The sequence below is a fragment of the Bos indicus x Bos taurus genome, chromosome 11, assembly GCF_003369695.1.
Source record: "Bos indicus x Bos taurus breed Angus x Brahman F1 hybrid chromosome 11, Bos_hybrid_MaternalHap_v2.0, whole genome shotgun sequence".
In the NCBI taxonomy this organism is placed as follows: Eukaryota; Metazoa; Chordata; class Mammalia; order Artiodactyla; family Bovidae; genus Bos; species Bos indicus x Bos taurus.
The window spans coordinates 48,750,652-48,777,371 of record NC_040086.1 but is presented as its reverse complement, the minus strand read 5'-3'; the positions used below and the strand labels follow the sequence as shown (position 1 = coordinate 48,777,371).

Sequence of the window (26,720 nt, the reverse complement as noted above, 5' to 3'; positions counted from 1 at the left end):
CCTAGACAAGAGGAGACAGAGAGAGAGAAAGAAGGCACTCCAGATGAACCCTGAAGAAAACCCCCACTGGGTTTGGTGGGTGTAGGGGGTGGGAGTGAAGGACTGAAACCAGAAAGATAAGGATTCCAGTGGTTGCAGAGGTCAGAGCCCCAGGCCAAGGTCGATCTTTTCCCAAACTACTTAAAGCACCCATCACCACCTTAAGGAGAAACTGCTACAGAGAAAGGCCTTTGAGGAGTAAGTGCAGGTCCTTGGGGCAGCCTCTGGGGTGGGGGAGTGGGGGGGCTGGGGAGGGCTTAGTGAGGGCCAACTAGCTTGACCTTCCCACTCCCCTCCCCAGAATCTCCAGTAGGATGGCACTGAGGATCAAGGGTCTGGGAAGTCACTCTCTGCCCCCTGCCAGTAACGGCAGGCACCTGCAAAGCTCTCACTTTGCACCAGGTTGCTCTGAACGCTTTGTACATACAGGGTCAGTTAACCCTCGCAACAGTCCTGGAGATACAACTGTTACTTCCATTTTACAGACGAGGAAAGGGAAGCACAGGGAGGTTCAGTGACTTGCCCAGTGTTACTCAGTCTGTAAGTGGCAGAGCCGGCCAGGAAATCTGCCTCTAGGAGCTATTCTGCCTCTGTTATTAATAGTAATAATAACCAAAGCTTCCATTGGACTGGTCCCTCCCATGTGCCTGGGGCTTAATTTCTCACAGCCACGCTGTGATTTAGGCGTTGATGTTCTCCGAATTTCTCATTTCATAGATGAGTAAATCCGGGCTTAACGGGCAGCCTGGGGTGAGGTGACTTCAGACTCTCACAGATGCTGCGTCGAAATCCGAAGCTTCCACCATGATGGGCCTCTTTAAACTCGCTGCGTGACCGTGGGAAAAGCCCATTCCTTTTTGGAGCCTCAGTTTCCCTGTCGCTTAGGCTTTCTGCTCCTAGTTCCCCTTTGCTCCAGCGAGTGACCCAGCGAATGGGACTGCGGTGCAGGGGTCCTGAGGGTCCTGGGCAACCCCAGAGCCTTCCTCCTCCCCTCAGCCCCCAATGACCTCACCCTCTTCCAGGAGAAGTCGCCGTACAGTTTCTTTCTCGCCTGGCAAGCTGGGGTAGGGTTGGGGGGAGGGCTGGACGTGGAGGTGCTGGGTGCGGAAGGTCACCGAGAGAAGGCCTAGCTCCGATTTGGGGAAGGGCCCAAGGGCCCAGAAGCCATGTGCTCGGGAGCAGACTGTCCTGCGGGAAAAGAGAAGCGCCCGGGACTCGAGGAGGGGGCGGGGAGGGAGAATCGGAGGAGGCAGGTTCTGGGCAGAAGGGCTGGGGGTGGGGGGAGGCAGAGAGGACGCGGACAAAGGAGGCGGCCGGCAGCCCAGCTGTTTTGAAAAATGCTTCCTGTTTCTTTAAAGGCGCTCGCGGCTCGGGCGGCCGGGGCTGGGGAGGCGGCGGCGCTGACTGATCTGGGGAACCGGGCTTCTGTGTAAACTGAGGCTAAACAAACACAGATGGAGCGCAGCGGGCGTTCTCCAGAAACGCTGGCACGGCGGCAGCGACTTCAGATGACACTCTGAGCGCTCCGGGAACGGACAGCCCGGCGGCGCAGCTGCCCCGGGGCGAGGGGGAGAAAGGGAGGGAGGGAGGGAGCGAGCGAGCGAGCAGGGGGAGAGCTGGCGACTCCGAGGCGCTGAGCGCGGCGGCCGCCCGGGCAGAGCGAGCGCGGTGGGCGCGCTTCCCGGGCAGCCCCACGCCCCTGCCTCGCGCGCTACCCGCGCCATGAAGCACATCCCGGTTCTCCAGGATGGGCCCTGGAAGACCGTGTGCGTGAAGGAGCTGAACGGCCTCAAGAAGCTCAAGAGGAAAGGCAAGGAGCCGGCGCGGCGCGCGAACGGCTATAAAACTTTCCGATTGGACTTGGAAGCGCCCGAGCACGGCGCCACCGCCACCAACGGGCTGCGGGACAGAACCCAGCGGCTGCAGCCAGTCCCGACCCCGGTGCCAGCCCGGGTGGCGCCGGCCGTTCCCTCAGGTGGGGGCGCGGACACGGCCGGGGAGCGCGGGGGCGCCCGGGCGCCGGAGGTCTTGGACCCGCGGAAACGCGGCTTCGCCCTGGGCGCAGTGGGGCCGGGACTCCCCACGCCGCCTCCGCCGCCGCCGCCTCCTGCGCCCCAGGGCCAGGTACCTGGGGGTCCCGAGACACAGCCTTTCCGGGAGCCGGGCCTGCGTCCCCGCATCTTGCTGTGCGCACCGCCAGCACGCCCCACGCCGTCGGCGCCCCCGGCGCCCCCAGAGCCCTCGGTGCGCCCCGCGCCCCCCACGCGCCCTGGGGAAAGTTCTTACTCGTCAATTTCACACGTAATTTACAATAACCACCCGGATTCCTCCGCGTCGCCTAGGAAACGGCCGGGCGAAGCCACCGCCGCCTCCTCGGAGATCAAAGCCCTGCAGCAGACCCGGAGGCTCCTGGCGAACGCCAGGGAGCGGACGCGAGTGCACACCATCAGCGCAGCCTTCGAGGCGCTCAGGAAGCAGGTACCGGCTCCCAGCCACACACCCTCACTGCGCTTGGGGATGGCTGCGGGAGTGGGTGGGCCAGAGGCTGGGTGGGCAAGTGGTAGGGCGGGCGGGGTGGGGTGACTTTAAGGAGGATGAGGGTGTGGATAAAAGGGCAAGTAATCCCCGCCTGGTCGGTCCCAGCGCCGAGACAGGTATGGGACCGCCTGGGGCAGCGACCTTTGCCACACTTTGGTATGGGTCTTAGTTTGCAAAGTGAGGATGAAGGTTAGAGATCTCTGGCCCTCTTTACTGCCACTTCCATCCCCTTTGGGGTGACCCTGTCTGCGAGTCTGACTTCAGCCCTCATAGTTCACTTTTATGGCAGCGAATATTTGTCTCCCGGAGTCCCTTGGGCGCAGTGAGGAGTGGAGAGGGGAAATGTGGGAATCTGTCTCCGGTGGGTAAGGGCGAAGACCCTTACCCTTCTGGCAGACCCGGAATGCTGCTGAGGGGTGGTCCTGGTTTTGCCAGAATATAAGTGTTCCGTCTTCCGGGGGAGCCTGTCGACCCCTTCTCAGCCCCCGCCTCCCAGCAGGGTTGTCCCTGCCCTCAGGTTGCTTACACACTCTGCACCCTCCCTCCCCCACTCGGTGCCCTTAAGGACCCTGGCTATAACCCTTCCCCAGGAATTGGCTGGAGAGAGTCTTTCCTGGAGATTCCCCTTACTGCTGACCTTCAGCGCACATGGAAGAGGCAGGTCTGCTGAGCAGGAACTGGTTGATAGGGGATCTTCAGAAACTAGTTCTGGAATGGGTTAGGAGCTTCTTAGTTTAGGGCAGGTGGCAGCTGTCCTCACCAGACACTGTCTTCTTGGGAGGATGGGGAGGAATAGTTGTCCAAGAATTCCCTGTAGTGGGGAGTGGCAGTTTTACAATTCCACTTAGACAAGATTGAGACTGCTCAGGAGTTCTAGGCTGTTCATTTTCATAGAGCAAACAGAGATCTAAGAAGTGTGTGGTAAGTGCCATCTGCCTCCACTCCACACAGGGCATGGGGAAGGTTGAGGGGATGGGTGGATGTGACTGTTTTGAATGGTCAGGATTTCTGCCTGCTCTGCAGCTGACTTCCTGTGTGACTTCAGGAAAGTTATTCACCCTCTCTAGGCTTTAGCCAGTAACAAAGGATTTCAGAAAATATGATATTTTTTTATCACACTCTCTCTGCCTCCTCCCGTGAGTGGGTCGGGCATTGCCTGTGTTCATCCCTGGGAGAGAAATTGAACTCCTGGGGAAAAGAGGCTCTATGACTTTTGAGCCAAAGTGTCTCACTTGGGAATGGGTGAGCTGATTGGTCAGTGAAGTAGAGTGGCGTGGACGGGTCAGATAGCAGTCACAGACAGTTGGGACCCTGGGCAGTGGGCCAAGTGGAGAATTCAGTCTCACTTTCAGGTAGCAGCCTGCTACCTGCCCCTCAGGATGGAAGGCTGAGATGACAAAGAGATGCCTGTCCACCTGCTCACCTGGAAGCTAGGAAAACCCCCTCAGATTGGGGAGGTCACATGCCCAGAGCATCACAGCTGGTGAGCAGCAGGCCAGGGCTGGCACCCAGGTCCTCTGACTGTCAGTTCCAGGTTCTTTTTACTCCTCCAGCTGCCTCTTTCGATGCTGAGAAAATATTCATAGTCTCTGTGTGCTCAACTGCATCTTATTTGTCCAGTGGCTTTAACTTCTTTTAGTAATAAATTCCATCTTACCTGATCTTAACATCCCTGTCAGTTGAATTAGCTTTCCACTTCAGTTCAGTTCAGTTCAGTCGCTCAGCCGTGTCTGACTCTTTGCGACCCCATGAATCCCAGCACGCCAGGCCTCCCTGTCCATCACCAACTCCTGGAGTACACTCAGACTCACGTCCATCGAGTCAGTGATGCCATCCAGCCATCTCATCCTCTGTCGTCCCCTTCTCCTCCTGCCCCCCAGTCCCTCCCAGCATCAGAGTCTTTTCCAGTGAGTCAACTCTTTGCATAAGGTGGCCAAAGTACTGGAGTTTCAGCTTTAGCATCATTCCTTCCAAAGAAATCCCAGGGCTGATCTCTTTTAGAATGGACTGGTTGGATCTCCTTGCAGTCCAAGGGACTCTCAAGAGTCTTCTCCAACACCACAGTTCAAAAGCATCAATTCTTCGGCGCTCAGCCTTCTTCACAGTCCAACTCTCACATCCATACATGACCACAGGAAAAACCATAGCCTTGACTAGACAGACCTTTGTTGGAAAAGTAATGTCTCTGCTTTTGAATATGTTATCTAGGTTGGACATAACTTTCCTTCCAAGGAGTAAGCGACTTAATGGAATGTAAAACTGGGGCCCAGAGAAAGAAGGAAGGGTACTCTTCCCAAATCACCTAGTGGGTTAAGAAAGATGATAGAAGTTTCTAGAATGCCCGCCTGGCCAAATGCTTCTCACAGTGTTAGCTGTATCCGTGTCATGGGCCCCCCACCCGGACTTACAGTGTCATTTATATTTGGAAGGTGGGCAGACACAAGCCTGACTCTCTGAGACAGGATTGTTAATCCTGGTTTCATTTCACTTCTGTCCTTCTTGCGGGAAAGTTCTGTATAAAAGGGACAAATTCAGGGAGAGAGTGCATGCACACACACAAGTACACACAGCTGTGTGTATACACACAATCAGTACCTGTGCTCTTAAGCGCACGCCAAGTGCTTGGACAGAAACATCTGCTCCTGTTTGTTGCCCTCCTGGCCCAAAGCATTTGTCCTTTCCCCAGAAAGGCTGCTGGTGGGCACCTGTCTGTTATCTGGGAGCAAAAGAAATTGCTAGGGCACTTCTGGTCCCCAGAGCCCAGGGCCCAGGCCACACTCACCACATCCACAGCCCCTGTCCGATGGAGAAAGTCCTGTGTCCTGGAGGCACTCCCTCCTCTGGACCTCAGTTTCCCTCCTGTAGAAGGTGTGCATGTGTATACACACACCACCCCCCCCACGTGCGTACCCCTGTCCAGACAGGCTGTGCCTCTGGATTTAGACTTGATGGTGGTGGTTTAGTCACTAAGTCGTGCCCGACTGTTGCGACCCCATTGGCAGTACCCCTCCAGGCTCCTCTGTCCATGGGATTCTCCAGGCAAGAATATTGGAGTGGCTTGCCATTTCCTTCTCCAGGGAATCTTCCCAACCCAGGGATCAAACCCAGGTCTCCTGCAGTGCAGGCAGATTCTTTACCAACTGAGCTACCAGGGAAGCCCTTGGATCTAGGCTCAGGCTTGACTATCTGAAATGGGCTCCTGCAAAAGATGCAAAAGGTAAGAGTCTGGTTCTGCCTGAAATGAGACCTTGGCCATTGCGGCGCTGAGGTTTGTGGTGGGACTGTAACTCTGGTCTGGAGTTCTGTTTCCCCGGGCAACTTCCTGGTACAGTGAAAAGAATATGAGCAGGGAGCCTGGAGGCCAGCATTTGAGGCCCGTCTCTGCTGTATGCCTCTTGTGTGACCTTGGACAAGTCATTTTCTCTCTGAGCCTCAGTTAATGAAACTGGAAAATGGTGATAAAGCTTACCTCATACACAGCTTCTTTGCAAACATCGAGTGAAGAAAGGAAGGGAGGGCGTAGGAGGAATGAACCTTTCTTGAACATCCACAATATCCTCAATGCTGGGCAAAGGCCGTGACAAATGTAGAAATACGAACTCTATAATCATTTTTCTTAACAATCATAGAAACTGCCATCAATCTGTGGCAGCAATCAAAGCAACTGGGTTCAGTCACTCAGTCATGTCCGACTCTTTGTGACCCCATGAACTGTAGCATGCCAGGCTTCCCTGTCCTTTACTATCTCTGGGAGTAAAATATTAGAGCTTCAGCTTCAGCATCAGTCTTTCCAATGAATACTTAAGGTTGATTTCCTTTAAGATTGACTGGTTTGATCTCCTTGCTATCCTTTGTACTGGGTCCTGGGCTAAGTGTGTTATGTATATTAGTTTATTTAATGAAATAGGTGTTGTCCCAACCCACTCCTGTTCCACCCCCATTTAACAGATGGTGAGACTGAGGTTCAGAGAGCTTCTGTAAATTGGTGGCAGTCTCCCAGCCTTTGGCTGCCGCACCAGGCCTCATGGGTTTTGCACTGCTCATCTCCCTGACTTGCCATTCACTAGGCTCCAGGGTGCACGTGCCACTCTCATTGCAGAATCTGGATTCAAATCAGTCAGTGAGTCGCTCCAAGGCTCAGATTCCTAACAGCCTGGTGATCACCCAGGAGCTGTCCACCCCCAGCACAGGGAAGCTCGACAGTCTCCTGTTTTGTCCAACCCACCATATTCTCAACCAGGCAAGGAATGGGGTAGGAGGCTGCCTGGCCATAGAAGTGCAGGTGGGGGAGAGAGAGGCCCCCTGGCAGGAGGGTGGGGGGTGGGTATGCAGGGCAGATGGTCAGGCCACATGCCACCAGCCCAGCTGCGTGGGGCCTTCCCCGCCGCCTCATGTGAAGGCCATGTGTGTACAGCTGGGGCCGGCCCATGTGCGGGGCTGCTCCGGGCCAGGTGGGAGGGGGTTCAAGGAAAGCCTGGTGTTGCTGGGTGGGGGGAAGGGAGGGGCCTGAGCCCATGGGCCACGGCCTTCCCTGACAGAACCTTCTGGCTCACAGGCTGTGCTTGCCCACAGGGCATCTGGTGTGCTTGCAAGATTTCCTCTCTCCCAGAGGAGTGTTAAGCCCCTCAGCACTGGAAGAATGGCAGTCTGGCTAGGCAGACACCTGGATCAGCAGGGCAAAGCCCGCAGGACCTGCTGAAGTACATCTTCATAAGTGAAAGTGTTAGTCCCTCAGTCGTGTCCGACTCTCTTCGACCCCATGGACTGTAACCTGCCAGGTTCCTCTGTCCATGGGATTCTCCAGGCAAGAGTCCTGGAGTGGGCTGCCATTCCCCTTTCCAGGGGAACCTTCCTGACCCAGGGATCGAACCCAGGTCTCCTACATTGCAGGTAGAGTCTTTACTGTCTGAGCCACCAGGGAAGGTGCCATGGTCTCCCGGGGAATCCTCCACAAGTAAACTCAGGGTGGCCCAGAATGGGGCATGAGAATGGCGCCCCCAGGCCCGCACCTTCCTCAACCTCAGACCCCATAGGATGCCAGGGGGCCGTGGCAGCCTGTGCCCCACTCCTCAGGGAATGAGGGACAGGCCTGCTTGGGTCCAGAGGGGACAGGAATGACAGAAGCCTCTCTCCGGCCCCTCTCATCCAGTCACCAGCACGGCTGCCTTTTGAACTTCTTTGCAGGGGGTGAAGTACCTTACCTGGCCCTGTGGTCACGCATATGTAGCCCACCTTCCCACTTCACAGGTGAGGACACTTACAGAGGTGGAACTAGTGACCAGGCTTTGTCCCGTCTGGCTCTGGGCCAGGGCTCATAAAGACTTAAGCCCAGGTTTTCAGGGTTCAGCCTCATTGCTGGGAGTCAGGTTGGGATTTTGTTTAGACAGAACTTGACAAGGACCTCGAATGACTCTGTATGGAGAGACTTCACCCCAGGAAGTCAGCACTCCCTGATGTGAGACGATCAGGGAATAATTTCAAATGAATCAGGTGCTCGACTGTCGAGGACACAGTGATGCTGGAGCTCTGTGGATCTAGAAGCCCTGGTGGGCATCTGAGGATGGGTCTGAGGAGTGGGTAGGAGCTGGCACAGAGGCAAGAGGGCTTCCAGGCCTCCCCTGCATTGGCTGGTTGGTTCCTGGCTGTGCTTCTCTGTTGCCCCTCCGAAGGAAATGGCAGCCCACTCCAGTATGATTGCCTGGGAAATCCCATGGTCAGAGGAGCCTGGTGGGCTGCAGTCCATGGGGTCTCAAAGAGTCGGGCATGATTAAGAGACTAACACTCACTTACAGCCGCAGCCCCTCCCTACATGTGTCCATGGTGATTCCATTCTGAGGCAGCAGGTGTTCTCACGTCCATTTATCGGTGAGGAAACTGAGTCCCCTAAGCTTGTGGCCCTGCCTAAGGTCATGTGGATGGCCCGGAGTAGAGTTAGGTCCTCAGCATCTCAGGCCAGGATCCTTCCTGCTTTCTCCCCCTTGTTGGAGCCAGAAGAGGGTCTGGTAAGTAAGTAGGATGGAATCTCTTAGAGGCATATGGGACCTTGAGAAAATCCCCACACGTGCTGCTCTGAAGCTTAACAATCTTTTTATTTTTCATTTTTCGCTGTGCGGGGTCTTCGTTGCTGTGCATGGACTTTCTCTGGTTGCGGTGAGTCAGGGCTACTGTCTAGTTGTGGTGCTCTGGCTTCTCATTGCGGTGGCTTCTCTTGTTGTGGAGCACAGGCTCTAAAACACAGGCTCAATAATCGCGGCCCGTGGGCTTAGTTGCCCTGAGGCATGTGGGATCTTCCCGGACCAGGGATCGAACCCTTGTCCCCTGCGTTGGCGGGTGGATTCTTAATCACTGGACCACCAGGGAAGTCCTGAAGCTTAACAGTTCTTGTGCGTTGAGCATCAGGCAGGTACTTTTACTTTCTTGGAAGTTTTGCTGCCTCAGGAGTTGGAGCCAACTGACCCTGCTGCCTCCTTTGGCCTCTGTCCTCTGAGCAAGCTGAACGGATGACCACTGTGGGCTTTCCTGCAGGTGGTGTGGTGGCTGGGCTCTGGGCCTTATGTGGATGCTCAGAGAGGTATTCACTAAGGCCGGGGTCCCACGAAGTCCAGAACTCTCCAGCCCTTACTCAGAAGGGTGGGCTGCCCACCTCCACACCATATAGATACATCCACTTTAAAAAAGCACAGACACCACTTTGCCAACAAAGGTCCATCTTGTCAAAGCTGTGGTTTTTCCAGTAGTCATGTATGGATGTGAGAGTTGGACCATAAAGAAGGCTGAGCGCCAAAGAATTGATGCTTTCCAACTGTGGTGCTGGAGAAGCCTTTTAAGAGTCCCTTGGACAGCAAGATCAAACCAGTCAATCCTAAAGGAAATCAACCCCGAATATTCATTGGAAAGACTGATGCTGAAGCTCCAATATTTTGGCCACGTAATGGTGCAGAGCTAACTCATTGGAATAGACCTTGATGCTGGGAAAGATTGAAGGCAAGAGGAGAAGGGGGCGAAAGAGGATGAGATGGTTGGATGACATCACTGACACAGTGGACATAAGTTTGAGCAAACTGGAAAATAGTGAAGGACAGGGAAGCCTGGCGTGCTGCCATCCATGGGGTTCCAGAGTCAGACATGACTTAGTGACTGAACAACAACAAGATACATCCACTGGAGAAGGGCATGGGAACCCACTGCAGTATTCTTGCCTTGAGAATCCTATGGACAGAGGAGCCTGGCAGGCTACAGCCCATAGTGTCACAGAGAGTCGCACGTGACTAAAGCGACTTAGCATGCACACATGCAGATACATCCACATCCCCAAGCAGTTGCTTCTGGCTAATTGGAAAGAGCTCAGCTAAGGTGTGAGTTCAAAACCCAGCTCGTCTTTCATCAGCTGAGAGATACTGGAAGTGCTTAAACTCCCGGGCCATTAAATACCTCTCACAACAGCCATCCTTTGCCTGGCCTTAGTAGATTGCAAGAAACAGCAGGGGGTGACCTGGTTCCAACAGCCATGGAGGGTACACAGATGTTATTCCCACCTTCCAGATAAGAAAACTGAGGCTCGGAGTAGTGAAGGTACCTGTTCAAAGTCACATCCTACTGTTTGGGATTCAGATCAACTCTTTCTGCCTTACCTTGACCTCCTAGAATCAGATCTGCATTAGGCCAGGGTGCTCTGAGCTGGGTTTTTGCGGTGGCCTGGTTGCTGCATCCTGGGGCATGGGTATGAGAAGGACCTGGAATTAACCAGGTGAGCTGAGGAACACCCGCCCTGGAGAGCAGGAGGAGTCAGAGTGAGCTGCCAAAAGGGATTCTTGGTGTGCCATATACGGCCACCTCGGGCAGCAGGAGCTCAGAGAGCCTGGTGGCCATGTGCTTTCCTTGAGTGACAGACACACAAGCTTGTAGCTGCAATCAGGTCTTAGATGAGTGACCTGGGGCCCAATATGTCTCCTCTCTGTTTCCTTGTGTGCAGATGGGGTAATGGTCTTTATTTGGGGGAATGTTTCAATGGGCTAAAACTACCTATGAATAGTGACCACAGGGCCAGGTAAACAATCAGAGCTCAATAAATGGTTTTCTTGTTAGACCTGGACTTTGAGAGAAGCAGTGGGGCAGAGTGACAAATCTGGGACGAAACTGGCTCAGAACTTGGCACAGGAGCTCCTAGGTTGGCCTTGACCTCATCTGTTGCTCTGTGGTCCCACAATGACCCCGGATCCCCAGGAGCAGATCCCTTCTGAGAGCCCTGCTCCCGACTGGCAGATGTGCGTACATGCTAAGTTGCTTCAGTCATGTCCAACTCCTTGCAACCCTATGGACTGGAGCCTGCCAGGCAACTCCTGGAGTGGCCCCTGGGTGACAGCGCCCTAGAGCCTTGTGTCACATAGCTGTGCCTGCTGTCCAGAGCCTCCACAGACAGGCCCTCCCTTCCCGGGTGCAGAGGAGGGGGGCGCTGGGCTGCTCCTGAGACCCCTGCCGCTGTCCTAGGACCCCCAGGACACTTTTTGTTCCACGGACCTTGTTTATTTGTTCAGGCTGATAAGCAGGATTCTCTGGGCTCTGGTTGAGAACAGGCAAAGTGCATTGTTCTACAGGCTTTTTTTTCAGATGGATTTGGATTTGGTGGTGTGGTCAGAGCTTGTGGGTGGGGGGCAATGTACGGGAGTTGGGGGAGTTGGCAGTCCCTCTGTTTCCTCCCTGCCCCTCCCTGGGTTTCCTAGCCTGGTGAGGGGTGAGTCCTTGGTTGCTGGAGGATGTTGAAAGGTGACTGCAAACCTTGTCTGGGCCCTGGGCTGTGGTCTCAGGACCCCGGGGCGGGGGTGGGGGGGGTGCAGGTAAGGGATGAGCAGATGCTACTTCCTGGCTCCAGATCTCCTGCTTCTCATCCTCTCTGGAGCCCTTCTTAGGAGACACTGTGCCACACCCATGGACATAATGCCCCTGACGGGCAGTGTAGCGCATGCGCCATCTCCTTTAGTCCTTCCCACCCTGTGCGGCCAGGCCCAGAATGATCATGTCTCTTGCCTGGGGTTTGTGGCTAGACCAGGAGTTAGCCCAGGTGACCAAAGGATGTACAAGCTTCACTCCACACCAAACACCTAAATTGTCGTCCTCAGAGAACAGTTTTGGAGAATTCCCTGGTGGTCCAGTGGTTAGGACTCTGAGCTTGTACTGCCAAGAGCATGGGTTTGATCTCTGGGTGGGGAACTAAATTCCCTTAAGCCACAAATTTGCCCGCCTCACAAAAAACAGATGAGAGCATTCATTTGTTCATTGACTCCCTCATTCGACAGATCCTTTGGAGGCCAGTGATGGGCAGGATCTGTGTTAGGCTCTGCATACAGACTTTCCCCCAACAGCTCACAAGGAGACTGACCATTAAATGAGTCACAGTCATTAGGCGTTAAGAACAGATGGGGTGATTAGAGCACCATCAAGGGCAGGCACCCATAGCCTCTGGTGTAGGGCTGGGGGCCAGGTCATGGAAAGCTCCTGGACACAGTAAGCTTTAACATGGGCTCCATTTGTGGATGCATTTAAAGTTCTCACCTGAAGCAACTCTGTCTTTTAAAAAATTAATTAATTAGGTTGTGTCGGGTCTTAGTTTCGTCCTGCAGGATCTTTTGTTGTGGTGCATGGACTCTCTAGCTGCAGCATGAGGGCTCACTCGCTCCAAGGCAAGAGGGATCTTCATTCCCCAACCAGGGATCGAACCCATGTCCCCCGCATCACAAGGTGAATTCTTAACCACTGGATCACCAGGGAAGTCCCTGAAGCAGCTCTCTTGTTTATGCTGTCTTGATCACAGCACTGTCGACATTGGGCCCAGGTCATTCTTTGTTGTGGCCGCATTGTAGGATTCTGAGCACTGTAGGACATTCAGCAGCATGCCTGGTCTCTACCCACTAGTGATGATCAAGAGTGTCTGCAGGGCTTCCCTGGTGGCTCAGTAGTAAAGAATCCACCTGCTGATGCAGGATACACAGGTTTGATCCCTGGTCCAAGATGATTCCACATGCCATTGGAGCCACTAAGCCCAAGTGCCACAACTACGGAGCCTGTGCTCTAGAGCCCGGGAGCTGTAATTACTGAGCCCACATGCTGCAACTAATGAACCCCGTGTGCCCTAGAGCCCATGCTCCTCTGCAAGAGAAGCCACTGCAATGAGAAGCCCGTGCACAGCAACTAGAGTAGCCCCTGCTCACTGCATCTAGAGAAAAAGCCCAGGCAGCAATGAAGACCCAGCACAGCCAAAAATAGATAAATAAAACTAAAAAACATCTGCAGACATTGCCAACTGCTGCTGAGGGATGATATTATCGAGAACCACTGGTCCAGAACAGTGCCTCGTGTGTGTTGAGTGATCCTGCCATGGGGGCCCCACTCACTGTGCGATAAGGGTTAGTCAGTACCAGGTATCGTGTTGGGGATGGATGTTGCATATAGCTCCTGGAGAGCCATAGGGAGGAGGACGCCCAGCCTTGGTTGCTGGGTATGCACAATTAGCCATTTAGGTGAACAACGCATCAGAGCAGCTCTATCGGTTAGCCCGTGTCTAACTGACAGGTGGACTTTGCAGTGATGTCCCCACTTTACGGGGGCTTCCCACATGCCACTAGTGGTAAAGAACCTGCCTGCCAATGCAGGAGATGAAAGAGACTCAGTTTCGATCCCTGGGTTGGGAAGATCCCCTGGAGGAGGGCATGGCAACCCACTCCAGTATTCTTGCCTGGAGAATCGTATGGATGGAGGAGCCTGGTGGGCTACAGTACATGCGGTGGAAAAGAGTTTGACATGACTGAAACAATGTAGCATGCATGCTCCATGTTTGGACACAGATCTGTGCTGCAGTCCATGTAGCTTTTTGCTCAAGCAGTGGAGACAAGGGTGGATGATGTTAGAGACTCCATCTCTTTACCTGATACAAATCGCTGTGCCATTTGTGACTGTCCACTCACCACCTGATGTGAAGAGCTGACTCACTGGAAAAGACCTTCATGCTGGGAAACATTGAGGGCAGGAGGAGAAGGGGGAGACAGAGGATGAGATGGTTGGGTGGCATCACCAACTCAAAGGACATGAGTTCGAGCAAACTCCCAGAGATAGTGAAGGACAGGGAAGCCTGGCACGCTGCAGTCCATGAGGTCGAAAGAGTCAGACACGACTGAACTGAGTGACTGAACAACAAGTCAGTGATGAATGTCAAGGATGTCAAGTCTGGTTGGAGCTGTACTTATTAGGCACCTGTTGTATGCCCAGCAGCTTCCCAGGTCCTGAGGTCAGAAAGAAAAAGAGAAAAGCATAATCCAATCATGTGTGGGCCTCCCAGCTGAGCATTGTCACTTTCCTCTGATCTGTTCTGAGAGTCTGGGTGCTTAGCTCTGCTTTGATGTTAAAGCATCACTCTTTTAAAAAATTAATTAGTTAGTTAATTTTTGGCTGTCTAGGTCTTTGTTGCTGTGAGCTGGCTTTCTCTAGTTGCAGCGAGCAGGGGCTACTCTCTAGTTGCAGTACATGGGCTTCTCATTGCGGTGGCTTCTCTTGTTGCAGAGCACAGACTCTCGGCACTCAGGCTTCAGTGGTTGTGGCTCACCGGCCCTAGAGCTGAGGCTCGGTAGTTGCGGTACACGGGCTTATTTGCTCCATGGCATGTGGGATCTTCCCTGACCAAAGATGAAACCCACATTCCCTGCTTTGGCAGGTGGATTCTTAGCCACTGCACCACCCCCGAGGTCCATAACCTCAGTCTTGAGTGTAAGTCCTCTGACGGTAGAATCCAGTTATTGTCTGTTGTCAGACCCCAAGTGTCCAGCAAGACAGGTGTCACGAATGAGAGAACAGACTCTCAGAGCAAAAAACATCTGTCCAAGATTCCTTCTCAGGAACACAGGGGATGGAGCTCTGTCCCAGGGGGAAGCGCACTGTGCTCCATGATTACTGACATTCGGGCAAGAGCCAAGCCTGGCTTTCCTCCTGTACAGCCTGGGAACGTGGATGCCCCCCAGGGGTTGTGTGTGGGTGTAAACAGCAGGTGATTAGAACAGGGAATAAAATCCAGGTGGAGAGATCAGACAAACCACCTCTGCTGCCCGACCATTCCCTCCCCAGCAGCGGCATGAATGGCCGCACACCTTCCTGGCCAAGGTGCCCCCTGGGCCGGTTCTCAGCAGAGACCGGGCAGCCCCTGCTGACGCCTTCTCCCCCACCAGGTGCCGTGTTACTCATACGGGCAGAAGCTGTCCAAGCTGGCCATCCTGAGGATCGCCTGCAACTACATCCTGTCCCTGGCGCGGCTGGCCGACCTCGACTACAGCGCCGACCACAGCAACCTCAGCTTCTCCGAGTGCGTGCAGCGTTGCACCCGCACCCTGCAGGCCGAGGGCCGCGCCAAGAAGCGCAAGGTACGCGCCAGCTATGCGGGCAGCAGCCTCTGGGGAGGATGGGGAGGTAATGATCGGAATCCAGGGCGCCTCTTACTCGCATCCAGAGGCTTCCAAAGGGACCAGCGAGACCAGCCTCTTGGAGGCTTGCTGGGATTCACTTCAGTTTCAGGGCTCCTCAGGCCCCTGGGATTGTGTGTGACTCTATTCCTGGGGCTTCCCAGGTGGTGCTGGTGGTAAAGAACCCGCCTACCAATGCAGGAGATGTGAGAGACATGGGTTCGATCCCTGGGTTGGGAAGATCCCTAGAGGAGGGCATGACAACCCACTCCAGTATTCCTGCCTGGAGAATCCCAAGAACAGAAGAGGCTGGTGGGCTACAGTCCATGGGGTGGGAAAGAGTCAGGCACAACTGAGAAACTTAGCACACAGCACACTGGTAACAGGGCTCCTGGGTACCGGGGACAGTCCCCTTGGGCCTGTGTTTGCTCATCACTTAAATGAGGACAGCTTATCTCTGAAGCTCTTTCTGGTCTTACACATTCTGGTGCTGAGTTCCCCACTCAGCCCCTGATTAACATCATATTAGGGGGAGATCTCATGGGCTGGTAACTGCCCAAGAGAGCCCTTTGGTATGTTTTGGGACTATGACTTGGCCTGTGGGTTACCTGAGGCCATGCATTAAGGCAAATCATGTTCATTCATTCATTCATTCTGAAGAGATTCATAGAGCCCCAGCCGTTTGCTGAACCTGCTGGGCAGGAGTATAAAAATGATAAACATGTGGTCCTAGCACCTCCACAGCTCACAGGATGCTCAGAGACCCTCTTGCATCTGGATAAGGGCAGGAGAATATAGACAGGAGGTCCCAGAGGCCTTTGCTGGGGTATGGGAAGGCCAGGCAGGCAGAGGAGGGACAGGGTGCCTTTCCTGCCCAAAGGAGTTAGAAAGATCACCTTTGTGTAAGTGGTGTTTGAGCTGGGACCAGCAGGACAACCAGGAGGTCACTGAGCAGATGAAGCAGGAACAGCATTGGAAACAGAGGGAACAGTGTGTACAAAGCCTAATGTGTTTGGAGAAATATGGGCAGGAGGAAAGGCGTTGGTCACAGCTTTGCTTCCCAGGTGGCTTGGCTTCCAGCATTTCCAGTTGAGGGTCATTGCCAGGAATGAAGAGCAGGGCTTGTGATGCAGCCCTCTGGATGTCTGTACACACGAAGCTACAGGAAGAGAGACAGGCTGGGACCCAGTCCGTACCCATAAGAAGGGTGGAGGTGGTTAGAGATGCCTGACTCCCCTGGGCATGCAGGGATGGGGAGAGCGGCGGGGTTGGGGGCAGGTGACTCTATCACCCTCCATCTGTTCCTTCCTTCCACCTCCTCCTTCCTTCCTGGCCCGCCCTCTCCCCATCCCTGAGCCCCAACCCCCCTTACAAGGAGGCCCTTCTCTGGGTTCTCCAGGCCTTCCAAAGGCCCCTTCAAGAGGCTTCCAGGCAGAGAGACCCTTGTGGACTCTCCTGACCACAGCAGGGAGGAGCCCAGCACATCCGCACCACCAGCCACTGCTGTGTTGATGGCACATTGCAATCCTGGGAGTGATTTAACGTGGACCAATTAGGTGAAATCTTCATCTAGTGGGTGAGAAAGGAAGTACCACTGGCTGCTCGCAGGGCAGCTTTCCTCTGGAAAGTGACACGGATAAATTAAGGGCGTGATTGATGGCTCCATGCAGTGCTCTGTGACAAAGGAGGGTTGTAAACTCTGGGTGAACTTCCCCTGGCATTTGGGCGGTCGGAGGTGTGGATGGGCAGGGTGGGCAGGCCCCATTTCCCCCATTTATGCCTCTCGTCCCCACCCCCACCCCAAGTCCTCCCCTCACCCACCAAAGGCCAGAGTGCTGCCCCTCCTTCCCTGTTCTGTGGAGCAGAGTGTCCTGGGCTGGGGAAGAGGAGAGACGCTTGGAAGGTGAGAGGAGAAGAAAGGGGAGTGGGGTGACGATGGCCAGCAGAGATGAGTTTTTGGCTTCCCCTGAAATCAGCCCAAATCTAAGACACCTTAGAGCCCATCTGGTCCAGCCTCCGCATTGTCCAGATTGGGAAACAGGTGTTAGATGGTGGGTTAGAGCATCGAACAGGCTTCTCTAGTGGCTTAGACAGTAAAAGAATCTGCCTGCAATGCAGGAGACCTGGATTCAATCCCTGGGTTGGGAAGATCCCCCAGAGAAGGAAATGGCAACCCACTCCAGTATTCTTGCCTAGAGAATCCTATGGACAGAGAAGCCTGGCAGGTTACTGTCCATGGGGTTGCAAAGAGTCAGACATGACTGAGTGACTAACACTTCACTTTTAAGAGCATAAAACAGCCCTGAGTTCAAGGCCTGGTTCACCACCTACTAGCTGTGTCATTTTGGACCCATTTTTTAACTGCTTCTTGCCTCAGTTTTCTCCTCAGTCAATGGGGATGTGGAAGCATCGGTGATTTCCAAGGCTGTTTGCAGTCTGATTTCCAAGTAGAGATCCTGCCTCACCTCTGAAGGGTAAGGGGACCCTGGCATCCTGTAGCCCCTCCTGCCAGTGGGGTGTCCTGAGGCTGCCATCTCCAGAGGACCATGCCTGGACAACCACCATTACCAAGAGGACTTAGAGGGAGGCATGGGACAGGGTCCTGGAGCTGTTGGGACATCTTCAGGCCCCACTGCTGTGCTGGTAGATTGGCTGATCACAGCATCACCCCATTCCTGCTGTGTGTGCCTTCCTGCATCTCTGTCACCAGGCAGGTAGGTAAGTTTCAAGGTGTCCTCAGGATGGTCTTCAGTGACCGCCAAGTGACCCTGAGTGGCTTGAATTGGCTACTGTTTTGTTAATCAGAACCCCTGGAAATACATCCCTTTATTTGTTCATCCATTTATTGATTCATTCAATGTTTATCAAGCACTGGCAGTGAGTTGTTTGTTGGGAAATCCCAACCTGAGCACATGGGTGCCATGATGGGTGTTAGCAAAGAGATTTGAGCCTCCCAAGTCTCTGTAGATGGGCTTCCCCCATGGCCCAGCAGTAAAGAATCTGCTTGCAATGCAGAAAATGCAGGAGACGCTGGTTCTATCCCTGGGTTGAGAAGATCCCCTGGAGGAGGGCAGGGTGACTTACTCCAGTGTTCTTGCCTGGAGAATCCCCATGGACAGAAGAGTTACAGTCCATAGGGTCGCAAAGAGTCAGACACGACTGAAGTGACTTAGCATACACACACACACACACACACACACACACACACACACACACACAATCTCTGTGGACAGAGTATGTGGATGCAGCGGGGCGTCAGAGGGTGGGGGTTTCAGATGAAACCCCTGTTACCCATCCCCTGCAGCCACTCAGGGTGACCTGAGGGTTTGGGGATGCAAGTGAGTCAGGCTTACATTCTAATGAAGGATAAAGAAAGGAAGAAACTAAAAAACATTCTGATGTAAGTGACCAACTGAAAGGAAGTCCTCCATAAATAATCACCAACAATCCTGTCGATGGCACCCTGAGCTGTCCCACTCAAGGGTGGCTCCCTCACAGTTCATGTGCCCCAGGGGCTGGGTGACCCTTTTCCAGGACTCCTCCTTGAGAGATTATGCTCTGTGTCCACTGATAAGCTGCCTCCAGGCCTGTGTTAAGAACGGGATTTAAAGTGAACTTGACTTACCCTCTGGGCCCCAAGCTCATCCTTTTGCCCATCCCAGCCTTGCCTTGCTGGGGGTGGGCACCTATATCCCTTGACTGGTGAGTCCTCCATCTCTGGGCCTCACAGGATGTGACTCTGAGGATCCAGGGTCCATCTGGAAGCCCCAGTCATGCAGAGAGGCCCATCGGAGGCTGCCCAGCTGAGAGACAGGTGCGAGGAGTGGAAGGGCTCCGCAGAGCTCAGCTCCGACTCTGGCCGCAGCCAGAGATAACGCGCCTTAAGCACCTGGCTCTGGGCCATGTTTCCGCAGCTCCTGTTTTAAAAGCAGCGACTCCTGGGAGCTTCTTTGGAGGAGGGGAAGAAAGAGCAGCAGAGCTGTTCCACACCTGGGCTGGATCGGCATTGCTGGACCTCAGAATAGGAGAGGACCAGTTTCCCACGATCTAGGGCACTGCCTTCCAGTGATCTGAAGCTATTGAATAAAATAATAGCAACAATAACAACAACAATAATAGCAACAACAAAAGCAATAGCAGCAGCAGCAGCTACTAACGTTGATGGTATAGTTTAAGCCCTGGTGATAAATGGCCAGTAAGTTCTTATCCCCCACCAAGTTGCTCACAGGCCTCGGGGCTGTTCCCCAGTGACTCAGTGGTAAAGAATCTGCCTACTAATGCAGGAGACTTAGGTTTGACCCCTGAATTGGGAGAATCACCCAGAGAAGGAAATGGCAACCCACTCCAGTATTCTTGCCTGGAGAATCCCCATGGACACACACAGAGAGAAAAGTCAGTCATGGTGTGCTGAGCTCGGGGCAATGATTGGTGACCCCAGGCTGAGACTGTAGCCCTCAGTGCCAGCCGGACCGGAAAGGTGGGCTCTGCAATTCTAGAGGCTGCTCCTCACCTGTGGGCGGTCTTCAGCCAGAGGAGGCGCCAAAGGCTGGTGTGGCTCCATCAGATCCTCGTTGTCCCCCTTCTGCTGCTGCTTTCTGGGCAGGGGGTGCTTTTGGTGGTGATGGCAGGTTGGAGGGTAGTTGCACTCCTCTTTGGAAGGACATCTCAAGCGCAGACTTCTGTGTTTTGGTGCTGGGGGCAAGCTGAGTTGGCACATTGGTTTTGGGGTTAGAAGGTCAGTGGGAGCCGAGAGTGTTCTCTGTCTGGTGTCTGAGCCCAGGCCTCAGACCTGGAGGGACCTGCTGTTTCTGTGGACTGTTCCTGAGCCTTGAAGTGTGGGAGACAGCAACTCCACAATTTCTGTGCCTCCTGTGTCCCCAGAGTGCCCACTGAGCGGTGTTGTCCGAGCTCTGTCCCCCCATCGCATATACGGTCACCCTCACTGGGGCTTTGGCTTCTACTTCTCCAAGGTGAGTTGACCCCGGAAGTGATTGCTATGGTCCTTTCTGGTCAGACTTGCCGAGCTGAGGTCGCTTCAGCCCCTTGACTATCTAAATGACTAAATGTGTTTTGCTCCCATCCCCTCTGCCCATCACAGGCATTTCACACAGATTTGAAAATCACTCACAGAGACTGTTGGGACCCCAGTGCACCACAAGAATACTGACAATACCTGACGTTCTTAGAGCCTGTTTCACACGCTAAGCGTAGTGCTGGGTGTTTAGTACTTCCGACGGATCACCCCATTGACTCCTCCCTCCCCCCATCCCTTCAAGGTGGAGACTGGTGTTGTCCCCTGCGCGTGAATGCTGTCGCTTCAGTCATGTCCAACTCTTTGCAACCCTGTGGACTGTAGCCCACCAGGCTCCTCTGTCTATGGGATTCTCCAGGCAAGAATATTGGAATGGGTTGCCATGCCCTCCTCCAAGGCATCTTCCCAGCCCAGGGATCGAACCCACATCTCTTATGTCTCCTGCATCGGCAGTCAGGTTCTTTACCATTAGTGCTATCTGGGAAGCCTGGTGTTGTCCCAGGAACAATGAATCCGAGGCTCAGAGGCCTAAGGAACTGGCCAGTAAGAGGTGCCCGGGGGGGCCCCCTGCCCCTTCCCTGTCCTGCCCCCTGCATGGAAATGGGGTGGTGAGAGGAGGTTCTATTTCTACATCCTCTGGGCCATGTTACTGAGTTAAATACCATGTGCTTTGAAAGTCCATGGAGCCCCTCTCTGCTGAGAAAGAAGGGGGGTGGGTGGGAAACCACCATCAAATTCCCTTCTTGTCATAAAAATGGATGCAATTTATTTTTTCTGGCATTCCAATTACATAGACGTTTGTCGCCAGCTGTTTGTTCTAACGTGGAGCATTCTCTCAGCTGCTGTTTCCCCTCTCACATTTGACACCGTGAGTCTACAGGGCTGGCAGGCACTGGGCTGGAGGGCTCGTTTGGGCAGGGAGCCTCCCAGGTTAGGCTGGAGCTGGCTGCCCTGGAACGCAGGACGTGGCCGTCTGATGTTCCCTGGGTGGTCCCGAGGTAGGGGAGAGGCTGGGGCGCTGCTTTCCCCTCTCCTTTCACACTCCCTTCACTTCCTCCCCTCCTCTCCCCTCACTCACAGACCCCCACCCTCCTCCCCACTACACTGTGTGCGAATGAAAACTCAGGGTCTCTGACGGTGAGAAAGAAGCAAAGTCTCCCACTCAGAAAATCACAGAGACCGCGGAAAGTCCCCTCTGATGCTTAAGCCACTACCTCTCAGAGAAGCCCCTGGAGCACCGCTTTGATCCAGGGTACACCCTGGAAACCCCTTGAAAGACTTGGTGGTCCCCCGTTCAGGATGCTATAGGTGGGGGTTCAGTTGAGAGAACCCTACAGTTCTTTTAAGTTTCTGTGCTGCTGTCATTAACCTTAAGGCACATACAACAGGGAGATCCTTGGCAAGACCACGAAGTAGGCGAAGAGTAGGCTTTGGCTCTGCAGACCTGGGTTCGAGTCCTGGCGCTGGTACTTTCTGCCTGTGTGACCTTGGGTGTGTTACCTAACTTCTCTGAGCCCCCGTTCTCACATGTGTAAAGAGAGAGCTTCCATACCTTCCTTGCCGCCTTGCTGGAAGGCTTCAACAACATCCCATAGGAGAAAGGGCTGGCCTTTTCTCAGTGCCAGGAAGGAAATCTCATGAATTTACAGCTCCAAGGTAACAGCTTCATATGGAACCCCAGGAAGGATCATCTCAGGAACAGGCAGTGCCGAGAATGGATGAATGACCAGCCCAAGGTAGCCGAGGGCAAATCGTTTTAAATGGGGGATTCCTGTTTGTCCAGCGCTCAGGGCAGAGCTCTGGCCCTGCGTCCTTAAAAGGGGTGAGCATCTCACCAGCCCAGAAACTCATGGGCTTTCAAAGTTCATGGGTTCATACCAAAGAACAAGCAATAATGGAGAAGGCAATGGCACCCCACTCCAGTACTCTTGCCTGGAAAATCCCATGGATGGAGGAGCCTGGTAGGCTGCAGTCCATGGGGTCGCTAAGAGTTGGACACGACTGAGCGACTTCACTTTCACTTTTCACTTTCATGCATTGGAGGAGGAAATGGCAACCCACTCCAGTGTTCTTGCCTGGAGAATCCCATGGACAGAGGAGCCTGGTGGGCTGCTGTCTATGGAGTCTCACAGAGTCGGACATGACTGAAGCAACTTAGCAGCAGCAATGCTATTAAACAGACTCACTCTGGTGGCTCAGCAGTAAAAGTACCCGCCTGCCAAGCAGGAGATGTAGGTTCGATCCCTGAGTCGGGAAGATCCCCTGGAGAAGGAAATGGCAACCCACTCCAGTATTCTTGTCTGGGAATTTCCACGGACAGAGGGGCCTGGTGGGCTACAGAATATGGGGGTCACAAAAGAGTTGGACATGACTGAGTGACTGAACAACACCACCATCAATACCAAAGACCACACTGACTTCGTGGAGAGTTCCCATTGGGTGCCAAGTACCTCCCATACTTTATCTCTACCCCTTTTGCTAACCTTGCACTTTGGCACCACTTCCCCCGTTGCACGGAGGGGAAACTGAGGCCCCTAGAAGTGCGGTAACTTGCCCAAGGTCTTGCGCTAGAAGCAGTGGAGCCGCTTTGTTTCTTTGATTCCAATCTCCTAGGGTTTCATTCAGCTCCTGCGGACAGCAGGGCCCTAAAGTCCACGTACTGCCCAGCAGGGTGGCCCATGCCCCGGGAGACCCCCAGCAAATGGGGGTACAGGACCTTGTGGTGTGGGTGAGGGGAGCAACAGCTCTTATGTAAGCAGCCCGGCTGCAACTGCAGCGCGTGTAAACTCCATTTAGCCTCAGGGAGCCAATAGCCCTCCGCCGCTGGGGGTGAAGGGGGGTGGGTTGGTCTGGGGGTGGGGGTGTCAGCAGCCCCGATCCACCCCCACCCTCCCCGCGCCCCCCAGCGCCGCCGCCGCCAGCGAGGCCTGACACCGGGTTAAGTCGCCCGGCGGCCTCTGGCTGCAGCTGGGAGCGCGCCTGGTTCCCATTCGAGCGCTGTGGTTTTGATTAGCTGTTCCGCGAGGCAGGCCTGGTGGCGAAGCCCTGGGAGCTCCGCTGGAACACAGGGTCCCCCGCCCGGCCGCCGCGGCCCCCCCTCCTGGCAGCCCCAGACTCCAGATGTTCCGAGCGCTCGCTGGGAAGGCCTGCTGGCGCCACGGAGGGCAGAGGGCAGGGAAAGCACGCGAGCTGGAAGCCCAAGCACTCAGTCACCGCAGGGCTTGGCAGCCCGCCCAGCCCTCTGCTGGCACATTCCCCAGCTCTCCCCTGGCCATCTGTTCCCAAAAAACCCTTTCAGAGCCTCATCATCACTCACGATACAACAGCGCGAGCAGCTGGTTTGGAGGCAGCAGGGAAAACCGTGCAAAAGGTCCTTTGTGAGAGAGGAAACTCGCTTATGAATAACAGGGCTGGACGCCGTAAAAGTTGGCGGCTGGAATCCCTGTTTCTCAGGCGCCGCTGTTTTCTCCCGACTCTTTATCTCTGCTTTTTATTTCGTTTCCCCTTGTTTGCTTTTAATGTTGTTTCTTCCTCTTCTTGCACCAGTTGTGACTTTTCTTGCTCCTCGGAGGTGCCTGAAGGCCACCTCATTAAGTCTCCTGGACGATGCCCGACTGTTTTGTTTTTTTTTTTCCCTGTTCTCTAAGCTGTTAAAATTAGGGATGGTTAGAAGTGACTGTTTTTGTAAAACCTTGGCTGGAGGAGACAGGGCAGGAAGAAGGTGCCCTGGAGGGCATGGTGCAGGAGAAAATCGTAAACTGGAGGAAGGGTGGAGGGCAGAGAGGGTGCAGAGACCCCCACCAGCTCATCAGAAGGAGACGCTTAGGGAGAAGCGTGGCGTTAATGAAACGCCCAGTGCTGGGCTCCTTGGCTGATTGCAGTATGACATGAAGCCTTTTTTAAGAACTGCTGCCGCTGCCAGAAACTTCTGGGAGATGTCTGCCTGGAATTTGGGCACCTCCTGGGAGGGTCATCAGGGGCCCTTGGGGTGCTGGGGGAGTACTGGCCACTGGGAGGCCAGCACTGGGGAGGAGAGGAGAGGGCAAGGCCTGTCTGCCTCCCTCAGACCCCTCTGGACCCTTGAGGAGTAGCTGAGAGTCAGGCCCAGGGTTCCAGGTGGAGGTGGGGACAGGGACCCCTCCCCAGGTGTCAGATGCTGGTGATGGCATGGGGGTGTCACAGGTCAGGGGCAGGGAACTGGGGGCTTCCTCTTTCCTCTCTCAAGTCCTACCAACCTTTATTCCTTGCCTGCCCCCCACCCTATTCCGCGAGACCCAGAAACTCAGCCACCCCTCACCCCAGCAGTGGAAAAAACCTGTCTTCCATACTGTTATGGGTTGTCGGCTCTTCCTACAACAGCTGAGGCTCTGGCTCTGGAGGGCATTTCATCTGCACTTGGGCTAAGACAGTAAAAGAACCCGCCTGCCAATGCAGGAGACACAGGTTCAATCTCTGGCTCAGGAAGATCTGGAGAAGGGAATGGTTCCTCACTCCAGGATTCTTGGTGGAGAATCCCATGGACAGCAAAGCCTGGCAGGCTACAGTCTATGGGGTAGCAAAGAGTCGGACCCGACCGAGTGACCACACTTTCACTTTTCTCTCATCTGCACTTTCCTCAGGTCGGTACTTCACACCTTTCTCCTCTCTGCCCATTTTCACTTGGAGAGATGGCAGCTCTGCAGAACAAAATACTGAGATTTATCACAATGTCAGGGCAGTTGATCTCCTGATCCGAAGGGCTAGGTGTGGGCTGATTTCCCCCATCTCTGCTGAGGCCTGAGGTGTGTGGTCTGGACGCTGAGGCTGGTCTCAGCTTTGCGCTGGGGGCTGTGCGACTGGTGGCTTAGCTCCATTGTCTTATCCGGGAGATGCCAGCCTGCCTCCCTATCTTTCCAGGGATCAGTGGCACAAAGGATGTGAAATTATTTTGTGAACTCTGCCTTTCCTCCTGTGTCTCCTGGTCTTTGTGGGGCCGAAGTTGAGGAGGGACGAGGGAAGGACTGGTGGCCATTGGCCCCAGGCCTCTGGTGATGATGTGGGGTCTGTCCAGTGACCAGAGCCTGCTTTCTAGCCCAGGGGCTTCGAGAGGACCAGGGACAGGCAGGGGGCAGGGGGGCAAGACTGCCCTCCCACTGGAGTGACCAGGCCTGTCCTGCCCACTGCCCAGCCTTGAGCCCCTGCCCCTGATATGATGGACAGCCAGGCACAGGGAGTGCCAGCAGGCCCTGGTTCCCCACCTGTCCTCAAGCTGGTCATTCTTTTTCTTCCTGCCCCCACAGACCGGAGGCAGACCTGTTCTAGGGCAAAGTATAGATCGCTGCCTTCCTTGACCTCCTGGTGTAAATGTTTCTAGAGGGTGAAGTAGGGAGCCTCTCACACCTTCAAGGTGTTCATTCTCTGCCCAGACTTCACGGCTACCTGGGGCCCCACTGCCCAGCTCCTCCCTGGCTCGATTCATTCCCACCTGAGCCCCTCCCTGCAGCTCTGCTGAGAGCCAGGTGTGTTCCGCTTGGGAGAGAGCCTCCCTGTTCCACTTGAGACCCTTCGGGGGCTTCCCACAGGCACCTGCCCCTCCCCCCAAGTGACCTGGCTCCAGCCGGTCACTCTGGGTATCCCAATTTACACTCTAGCCACATGGAACTCCTCACCCAGAGGGGCTATTTTTGGCCTCTGTGCTCATACTGTCCCTTCTGCCTGGAATGCCCTTCTCTGCTGTCTGTCTGGCTACCTCCTGCTCGTGCTGGAAGGCTCAGCTCCTCCTGGAAGCCCTCTCTGACCCCCACCGCAGCCTCCTCAGGGCCCCAAAGCAGCACGGCCACTTCCATGCCCTTACATAGGGGTGAGTAGAGTCTAATTCAGGCAAGCATCCTGTGATACACTATGAAGTTATGATAGAACATATTATATTATGTGATCCTCTATTATGTAATATTTTAGAGCTCATTTTTTGTCATTATATTGTATTTTACATAATTTGTTACCTGATAAATTATGTGATATTAAAGCTCTATACTGTGGATTGACATATAGACACTACCATGTGTAAAGTAGACAGCTAATGGGAAGCTGCTATATAACAGGGAGCTCAGCTCGGTACTCCGTGACGACCTAGAGGGGTGGGATAGGGGTGGTGTGGAAGGGAAGTTCAAGAGGGAGAGGATATATGTATACATATAGCTGGCTCACTTCATTGTATAGCAGAAACTGACACAACATTGTAAAGCGATTTTACCCCAATTAAAAAAAAAAAAACAAAAACTCTGTACTACATTACATTACACAGTGTATGTTTAATGTACCTCTCTAGCTAGACTGTGAGCCCTTTCATCTTTGTGTCCCAGCTCCTGGCACATATGTGTGTGTGTGTTAGTCGCTCAGTCATGTCTGATTTTTTGCAACCCCATGGACTGTAGCCTGCTAAGCTCCTCTGTCCATGGAATTCTCCATGCAAGAATATGGGGTGGGTTGCCATTCCCTTCTCCAGGAGATCTTCCCAACCCAGGAATCAAACCCAGATTTCCCATATTAAAGGCAGGTTCTTTAACATCTGAGCCACCAGGGAAGCCCCATAGGAAGCCACTAAATAATGCACAGCATTCCTTCCATGAAAATCCACACATCTGGGCCTGAATGTTCCTGGGCTGAAGGCTAAGACTCTAGGAAGAATGAAC

The 26,720-nt window shown here is 54.2% G+C and overlaps 1 protein-coding gene across 2 annotated transcripts in view; it reads left to right on the top strand.

Annotated features, from left to right (window-relative positions):
- Positions 1-437: 437 nt before the first annotated feature.
- Positions 438-26,720, top strand: part of ATOH8 (atonal bHLH transcription factor 8) — a 43,638-nt gene continuing 17,355 nt past the window's right edge. The window contains exons 1-3 of one of the 2 annotated variants that reach the window (XR_003513386.1): positions 438-2,517; positions 14,787-14,978; positions 17,395-17,491. Coding sequence is in view for 1 of the 2 variants with exons in the window: in XM_027555529.1 (XP_027411330.1) it covers positions 1,762-2,517; positions 14,787-14,978 (948 nt within the window). In the remaining variant the exon portion in view is untranslated. The remainder of the gene's footprint in view (positions 2,518-14,786; positions 14,979-17,394; positions 17,492-26,720) is intronic. The other variant, XM_027555529.1, reaches the window with a different exon arrangement.